Source organism: Mus caroli, chromosome 6 (assembly GCF_900094665.2).
Source record: "Mus caroli chromosome 6, CAROLI_EIJ_v1.1, whole genome shotgun sequence".
NCBI classification, from domain to species: Eukaryota; Metazoa; Chordata; class Mammalia; order Rodentia; family Muridae; genus Mus; species Mus caroli.
Window position 1 is genome coordinate 133,084,764 of NC_034575.1, and position 9,586 is coordinate 133,094,349.

The 9,586-nt window shown below is 44.0% G+C and overlaps 1 protein-coding gene across 2 annotated transcripts in view; it reads right to left on the minus strand.

Annotated features, from left to right (window-relative positions):
• Positions 1–1,967: 1,967 nt before the first annotated feature.
• The window catches only part of Gprc5d (G protein-coupled receptor class C group 5 member D), an 11,950-nt gene continuing 4,331 nt past the window's right edge, over positions 1,968–9,586 (minus strand). Inside the window, exons 3-4 of one of the 2 annotated variants that reach the window (XM_021165759.1) lie at positions 3,705–3,772; positions 1,968–2,242 (exon numbers count right to left, since the gene is read on the minus strand). In XM_021165759.1, the coding sequence (XP_021021418.1) occupies positions 2,171–2,242; positions 3,705–3,772 (140 nt within the window). In that variant the 3' untranslated portion in view covers positions 1,968–2,170. The remainder of the gene's footprint in view (positions 2,243–3,704; positions 3,773–9,586) is intronic. The other variant, XM_021165760.1, reaches the window with a different exon arrangement.

Below are 9,586 nucleotides of genomic sequence, written 5' to 3' on the forward strand. Positions count from 1 at the left end.
TCCCTCCCTCCCTTCTTTCTTTCTTTCTTTCTTTCTTTCTTTCTTTCTTTCTTTCTTTCTTTCTTTCTTTCCTCCCTTCCTTGAGCCAGGGTCCCACTATGTAGCCCTGGTTGGAACTCCCTATGTAGACCAGGTAAGCTTCAAATTCCACACCCAGTCCTCTTTAATAGAAAGTGCATTTATTTATTTGTGTGTACGTGTGTGGGGTATATGGGTATATGCCCCATCCCAGTAAGTGTGTGGAGTTGGTATTTTCCTTCCACTGGGTGGGTCCCTGGGGGAACTGAACTCCCCCAGGTTTGGCAGCAAGTGTCTTTACCTGCTGAATCATCATTCCCACCTGCTGCCTGCTCTTCCCCCTTCCCTCCCTCTGTCTCTCCATCCCTCCCTCCCTTCATCTGTCCATTTCCCCCTCCCTCACTCTCTCCTCCATCCTTCCCCTCTCTCCGCTCCTTCCCTCCTCCCCGCTCCCTCCTGGCTTCCTTTTTTCTTTTAGATTGTTTTGACAGAACGCTAGGGATCGACCCCAGGCTTTGAGCATGCCGGGCATGTGCTCCCCCTTGGACTACTACCTCCTCAGCCTCTCAAAGGTTTCTTTATGAAAGGCAACCAAACGCTTCCCACCCACTGGGATGCCATTGTGAATACAAAACTGCCCAGAAAATAACAAGCATTGTCAAGGAGCTGCAGATATCGAGACTCTTCCAATTTCTGACAGATAGAAAATGGTGTAGAGATAAAAAGCAAATAGAATGTCTCCTCAAAACATTCAGAATGTGACCAGCACTGTGGCTCAGTCAGTAAAGGGACCCACGGCCAAGCCAGGTGACCTGAGTCTGATGGCCAGGACCCCACATAGGGGACAGAGAGAGCTGCCTCCTACAAGCTTTTTGCTGACTTCCAAAGCATGTCATGCACGGAGCATCCCCAGATAAAGATATTAAAATTTAATACCGCAGTACTCAGGAATGACATTTGCATACGGTCCAGCAATCTCACTTTTGGAGATACAGCTAAAAGTGAAGGATTTAAGATATTCTTGTAGCCGTCTATAGCGTTATTCACAGTGACCATAAGTGGAAGTAACCCTGACGACAGATCGTCTGTAGCTAGGCCACAGGTGTGCAAAGCAATGTTGGGCCCCTTTCAAACGGAAAGAAAGCCTCTGGCATTCGAGAAAGGAAGAGCACCATGAAGTTTTCTGGGGCTGCATCACAGGACCCTGGCCCACAAAGCAAATGAGCAGGGCTGGGCAGATGGCTCAATGGGTTAATTATTTAGGTGCAAGCATCTGGATGTCCAGAACTCATGTAAAAGCTGGACATGGTAGCTCATGTGTCTGGAACCCTAGTGTGCTTCTATAGGGAGGCAAGGGGCAGATACAGAAGAGCCATGAAAAGCTTGGGGGTCAGATAACTTGGTCTACACAGCAGCAAACAGTAAAAGAGCCTTTGTCTCAAATAAAATAGAAGCCACAACTGACACCTGATATTGCCCTCTGACCTCTGCAAGCACATCATGGCACAACTATCACACACACAGACACACAGACACACAGACACACACACACACACACACACAGACACACACAGACACACACACAGACATACACACAGACACACACACACACACACACACACAGACACACACACACCAGCAAAACAAGCAAACAAGCAAACCTCAAAAACCAGAGAAATCCTGTTACAATTAAGTGGTCGGGGTTAATGCTGAAGAGACTCTGTAGCTAAGAACACTTGCTGCTCTTGCAGGGGACCAGGGCTCAGTTCTCAGCACATCAGGTGGTTCCAAACTGCCTGGATGTCCAAGTCCAGGGGATCTGACATCTTCTGGCCTTCACAGACACTGGACAAACACGCTTTACATACAGACAAGCTGAATATCTTGGGATAAGTACAGTTAAATAGTTATATAGTATGTAGTTAAATAAATGTAGAAGACACAGTAAGTAGGGTGGCAACAAGATTTTAATTGTGCAGGACATGACAGTCTTCAGAGGCTTGGTCCAGAAGTGTGGAAAGGGCAGGGAAACAGAGAGGAAGGGACAGGTCGGATGCTTCATTGACAGTGTGTCCAGTGCTCCCCTGGGCCCTTTAGGGCTGTGTGGAGCAGGGCACTCTTCCAGGTTGTCTCTATGCTGTTTCCAGTAGCTTTATAATCCTGCATCTTGCTGTGGGCTTAGTGTAGCTGATGGAATGAGATACTCCCGGCTGGGATCAACACTCTGGAAACGAAGGATGAGATGTTGTTAGCAACATTCTGAGCCAAATATTATCACTTCACTACCATTCGATTCTTTGTTAGTTTAAAAAAAAAACCCTACCAAATTGTTCTAGTTTTATTCCTGTTGCTGTGATAAAATATCCTCACATAAAGCAACTCAGGTGACAAAAGGTTTATTTTAGCTTATTCCAGGTTGTAGTCAAGGTGACATGCACTTATGGCAACTGGTCAAATCATATCCAAGGTTAAAGGTAGAGAGAAATGCATGCATGCTCATTGCTTGCCGACTTGTGTTCAGTTCTATTTCTCCTCTTATATGATCCAGGACCTCCTGCCTAGGGAATGGTGCTGCCCACAGTGGGCTGGATCTTCCCACACTACATTAAGTAATTAAGCCACTCCGCTACAGATATGGCCATAAGCCAAAGTATCCCTTCTTGAGCCTCATTTCCCAGGTGATTCTAGGCTATGTAAAGTCGACAGTGGAAACTAACCATCACACAAACCTATTGGTATCATGTTTCACTGCTGGTCATTAATAAAACTTTTTTTTTCAAGGAGGGGCAAGGCCATAGCTGATTCCTGGAACCTGAAATGCATCTAAGAAACAGGAAATGCAGGAATGGCTAAAAACAATTTTTTTTTTCTCATTGTGCAAAAGTTACTCATCCCTACCCCAACTCTTAATTAAAGAAGATGGTGTGTGGCTATGTCCTGGTCTAAGTGCCATTCAGGGGGACACAAACCCTCGGTTACAGGTGGTGAGGCAGAGCTTAGCCAGCTGTCTCATAAAGTTCATGAACAAGTAACCGAAGAGGGATTTTCACTCTGGTATTTCGGGTGCTTGTGGTTCCCACAAAGAAAGAGGTTTTTCCCAATGTGGTATTTTCGGGCTTTCCGGATCTGACTGTGTTTGAGCCATCTCAGCTCACGATGTCCAGCGTGATGTGTGACGTCCAATCCGCTCAGGAACACTCTCTTTGCTTTTGCCTCAAAGGATTAAAATTGGTTCATCCATCTGGGTTTCCAGATGATGATGAGACCTAGCCATGATCTCAGGATGACCTGGGCTGTTGGGGGTAGACAGTGATTTACAGGGGAAGTTGAGGGTGCAGGGGATGGATTTACATTGCCCAGACTGAAAACAGACTCAACATTCATGCATATTTACAGTCTTCCTTTGACACGGGTGCAAAGCTTAACCAGCCTCCTCAAGGTCGTACAGATCTTGTGTATGATTCGGTCTTTCCTGGGAAGATACAGTGAGGTGGTAGAGGGGACGGAGACTCATGGGGTTTAAACTAGGTTCAAAGGGATCTCTCCTGTGCCATCTTTGTGTGGCTTAAGTTGGGCCTGCCCTGCCTGTCTTCCCTTGGGTCAGAAAGGTCATTGGGCATAGAACCAGCAGACTAAGGGGAGAGTGCTTGCCGTTTCCTCCTAGGTGAACGAGTGAGCACATTTACCTGCAGCTGAATGGGAGTACCACATGCAGTTAGTGCTACATCCTCCTGAGCTCCATCACTGTCTCGGGCTGAAAGCCAAAGGAGGGAAGGGCTGTGTTAGTGCTAGAGGGTCACAGGGACCATGAGGAGGCTCAGTGGGCTTGCAGAGAGGCACTTGTGGCTTTAAAAATACCACTTGGTCATGGCAGCTATTAAAAGAAAGAACCCAAAAGGTTTGCTCATTCATCCATCCATTCATTCCCTCATCTGGTATTTTGAGACAAGGTGCCATGAGGCCTGGGCTGACTTGGAAATCATTACCTGAGGCTAACTTTGAGCTCCTGATCCTCCTGCCAGCCTTCAAATTCTAAGATTACAGATGTGTATCACTGTATCCAATACTTGAAAATTTTGATTTAAAAGAATCTTTTTAACACTTATGTGGAAGGTTGTATAAGGATAGAGCACATATATTCAGGAGAAGCACATGGGCATGTAGTAACTGCAAACACAGGAGACCCATCACTAATTTTCAGAAAAAGGGCCCAGCCCTGGGCTGGAATGGTCACTCACTTGACATTAATAGTGACCACTGGGGTCATATACTCTCAACAGTGCCTGAAGGCTGACTTCTCTACAAGACTAGATTCATTTTCATTATTGTTGTTTGAGAAAGAACGTACTCTGTAGCCCAGGTTGGTTTAGAATTTCTTGTGCCATCTAGACTGGGCTTGGACTTATGGTGATCCTCCTGCCTCAGCCTCTTGAGTGTTTGGTTTACAAGAGTGTGTTACGTACCTGGGCTCAATTGGATCCCAATTTTAAAACTGGACATAATAAATAATAAAAAGTTAAAAAATATTTCCAGAGTTTGCCTAACATTGGAAGACCCTGAGTTTGATTTCAAGTATCACAAAGATGGGTACCTAAGGTACATATGTGAACACACACCCAGACACACACACACATACACACACACACACACACANAGAGAGAGAGAGAGAGAGAGAGAGAGAGAGAGAGAGAGAGAGAGAGAGAGAGAGAGAGACTATATTGTCTAGAATAACCACACACACAGACATTGTTTAGCTACAGTCTTCTCAGTAACCTCTATGAAGGCAGGAACTGCTCTGTGTCTCTGACCAAACACCTGCTTCCTACATGTTCGTGTTTGGGTGGTCACAGACATAGCTGTCATAGTGTTCACACTTTAGAGGCTTCAGTGCTGAGTGGTTAGACCCTAGGAGAGGTTGGCTTGGTCGCCCTTCTGTGTTACCCACTCCCCTCTTCTTTGTTTTACATTTGTTCCCTCTCCCTGTGTGTTAAGTTCTTTAACCTTTCCTTCGTGTTGTTTCCTGCAACAAGTCTTCTCTGTAGGTTCTTGAGAATGCAAATCGTCAGCCTCTGTGCAGAGCCCTTGGGTTGGGACATACAGGAAGAGTGTGCAAGCTGTACTTTGTATGCTATTGATAGCGGCGTAGTTATGGCTGACCATGACAGCTTCCATCTACTGACATTTCCTAGAGGGGTTGAATCCTGTGATGTAGGAAGTGCACGTCTTCCCTTCAATGTAGGACAGACTGGGTGAGTCCTTGGTTTAACCTTTGCAGTGTATTGAGACTTCTCCACATTCACTCTCTTGGTAAGTAATTTCATCCTCACATTTCCATCAGACTGGGTCAAAAATGACAACAGCCCGATCTATCCACTTCTAGTTATTGCTCACAATCTTACCAAAATGCCGTTTCTCTAAATAAAACCTTCCTTCAACTGAACTTGAACTGAGTGAGACTGGGCATCTCTGTGTAGAAGAAGTAGGGAGTGACATCATAATCTTCAATTAAACATGGAGAGTCTGAGGCTCCTGGAGGTTGGGGACCTTGCTGGATAGAAAGCCAATGTTTCACCAAGCCTGGGGTGTGAGTTTCCATCTGCACGGTGACATGTTCTGCTGTCGATGCTACCTGGTTATGCTTGTTCCCTGAGTCTTCCTGGATCTCACCCTAGCCTTATCTAATTTCAGAACAAACAAGTCCTGTCCATGGTTCATTGTCTATTCCCCAATTTTATGCTAGTCTCTCTCTCTCTCTCTCTGTCTTTCCCTCTCTCTCTGTCTCTCTGTCTCTGTCTCTGTCTCTCTCTCTCATATTTGTTCCTGGTCTATAAATCTTTTTAAAAGAAGGTTTTTTTATTATTAACTTGTTATGCACACGAACGCAGGTGTGTGCTGAGGTCGGGGAAGAGCATCGAGTTACAGATGCTTGCATGTCATTTGATGTAGCAATATTTGCTCTGAAGAGCTGAGTGAGCCATCTCTCCAGCTCCAACCTGTAACTATTTAAAGAGTGGAGTAGTTGTCCTTGTTGTTTTTTATTGTTTTGTTCTGTTCTGTTTTTAAATAGTGCTGAGTTGGACATAGGTTCCCCCTGCATTCTAGACAAGCACTCTACCACAGCCTCGACTCTTCTGCCATTTATTGACTTTTTGATTAGTTATTATTTTGTGTGTTGGGGGTGGTGGTGCTGGGAGCATGCTACAGCACAAGGGTAGATGTCAGAGGATGTGGAGTTGGTTTCTTCCTTTTACCAAGTAGGTTCTTGGGAATGAAATCAAGGGGTCAGGCTTAGCAGCAAGTGGTTTTACCCACGGATCCATCTTGCCAGTCCTTAAATGTATTTTTAAGTTGTACATAGAGGAGAACTATGTAATGTTTATATATATATATATATATATATATATATATATATATATATATATATTTCAAATCTAAGGAAACATATACATTTCCTTAACCAGTTCTTTATGATGAAAAATTTTAATTTTTTTCTAGATTTAAAACAAGCCAGATAATACGTAGTACACCTTACTATGTAACAGGAGGCCAGCATTTCTTTCTCTTACCTAACTCTAAGTCAGAAGTCATTCACTGGCCTCCCCCGTTGTCCCTGTCCATCAGACTCCCAAGCTTCTCAGAAGTTCTTTTCTATCCCTACGTGCTGCCATCAAAGCCTGCCAACCTGGATTAGGTGCACAGGTCCCACCATGGAAGGAAAGAAACCAACTCCTGAAAGAACACACACACACACACACACACACACACACACACACACGCACACACACACTAGAAATAAATAAATACAATTTAAAACAACAAAATACAGAGTTATTGAAAAGGACTATACCCAACAAAAGTTGATCCTGCCAGGGAAGCCCAAAGGGTCTCATGCTTGCAGGACTGGCTTTCTTGTGTCTCTCTTACTTAATATTCACGAGTCATTTTTTTTACTCTGCCCACTCATTGCTTACATTTGCCCTAATACCTTTGGAAATAATCACACTAGGGTTGTGTGTATCCATCCAACCACTGTAGGAAAACTGCCCAGATTCGTCTGAAGACAGGCGGGACTTGCTGTTAGCAAGCCTGAGACGAACAATCTACTTAGTCTCCCATGGACAACGCAGGTGATAACTACAGGGGCAACTGTCCTGGGTGAAGAAGAGCTGCAACTGACATTCTACCACGTTCAAGATCTCTGCAAATCCTCCGTTAGTTAAGTGGCTGTTGATCTGGGAGGATTCGCCTTAACTGAAGAGCACAATTCTTCTCAAATTCACTAACTTCAAATAGAAACCAACATAGCCCACCAACCAATCAAATTAGAGAGGCATATGTTAAGATACTGTCATCCCAGATACATACAAATGAGTTAATTAAGCACAAAACATAATTTATAAATGGCTTCTTCACTCATATTTTACATTTTAATTGCTTCATTTATATACACACATTCTTTGGCACTATTCTTGGGTATCTTTGTGGTGATGTTCCCAGTGTCTAACAATATGTTGAGCTTGGGAATTTTAATCAAATGTTGTGAGAATATGTAGATATGTTTGTGGCTCAAGTGAAGCTGAATGTGGACTGTATGAGTGTAGTTCAAGCACGGGGGAGACAGAAGTAGGAGGTCAGGAGTTCAAGGCTAGCCTGAGCTATATGGAACCCTGCCTCAAAAAAAAAAAAAAAAAGAAAAAAGAAACAAACAACAACAACAACAACAAACAAAAAAAACCCCAAAATCAAAACAAACAAAAAATAAAAGCAAGTGGCTCTTCACCAATATATAGCCGCTTATGTGTGTGTTCACGTATGTGTTCATACACTGGTGTATGTGTGTGGAGCCCCGAGGTCAATCTTGAGTGTTGTTCCATAGACACCATTCACCATGGTAATTTTTACGTGGGTATGGTGTGTTTGCATGCACACATACAGGAGTTAGAGGCTGACAGTGAGTACCTTCTTGACTACGCCCCACCTGACCCATTGAGGCAGGGATTCTCCTTAAACGCAGAATTTCCAATTTAGCTAGTCTATCTAGCCAGCACGCTCCGGGGATCTCTTGTCTGTCTCTGCCTGGTGAAGGCTGGCATACCAAGGCCGCCGTGTCTGCCTGGCACTTCTATGGATGCTGGGGATCTGAACTATGGCCCTCACAATTCCGGGACGCATGCTCTGTGAGACGACATCACATCTGGATTTTTGTTTGTTTGCTTTCGTTTTTGTTTTACAAGGTCATCAAACTCAGATCTTCATGCTTGCACAATAAACACTTCACTGACTGAGCGATTTATGCAGCCCAATGGATAGCTCTTTAGGAACACATTTACAATACAGATAAATCTTCCTGGCTGTGCTCTGTCCGGTAGCACACACCTGATTGCATTTGCATCTAGATATTGTCATGTTCTAGAATTAGGCCCATAAGCTACTTCAGAGCGATTTTAAAGCCTGTTCTTTCCAAAGCCTTCCAGGAACTGGATGGAGACTTTAATCCCTCTTGATGATCAGCAAATCCTTTACCATCTCTTATTTTCCCATTTAAAATCAATCCTTCATGCTTTGGTTCAAGTTCATGTACCCCATTTTTAGTTGGAGATGGGAAACAGCAGGACAACTGCCTCCCACAGAGATGTCTTTATACATGTGAAATTCTCTGCTAATCACCCCTGGCTTCCTTTTCTCTCAGCTGCATAATTCTGGTTTTATAAACCCAGTGGTAAATCAAATAACAATGCCATTGAAGCCACAGTTGCAAACAGCGTGAGTCAGAAGAGTGGCGGGGCCACTGTGTGCCTCACGGACCTAACAAAATGCCATGTTTTAGATAGCATTGAGACAGACAGTGCTTGGATTGGCTATGAGAAAGGCGCATAAAACTTAAAACTACCAACTCAGTTTTACTGTCCTAACCTTTCCACACAAGTCTGACGCTAAAACCCTTTAATCATCACTGTGGTTTTCCACAGAGCCTCCCCAGGTGCTCCACATGTCTCATTAGTGGATCCCAGACCTGTGATGATGCTGGAGACGGATGGATGCAGAGAACAAGGTTGTGGCTCCTCTCTCTAGCCACACATCTGTTTAGCTAGACTGTGCTTGTTATTTTAACAAACAGGATCGTAGGCCAACGAGATCGAGATCGTTGTTGTCGGCCAATGAGGTTGCTTTCCAGCTGCTTTCTCGGGATTTCCCAAGGTGCTGGCTCTTGCTAGCAAGCTGCAATCCTATGCTTTCTATCGCACTTAAACTACTCGCTTCATGTTTTGGTAAGAGCATCTTTTCCAGGTGACTTAAGATCTGATCTAGTCTCAGACCTGAATTTTCAGGCAACTTTGCCTTATCTTGGAGGGCAATTTGGAATTTGCCAAAACTATACTATTCATTTATTCCCCCCACAAATGACACTGGTAATAACTATTATCAACAGATCATTTCTTGCTTAAAATGCTTTATCCTCTTTCCTTTTTTTTCTTTCTTCTTCTCTTCTCTTCTCTTCTCTTCTCTTCTCTTCTCTTCTCTTCTCTTCTCTTCTCTTCTCTTCTCTTCTCTTCTCTTCTCTTCTCTT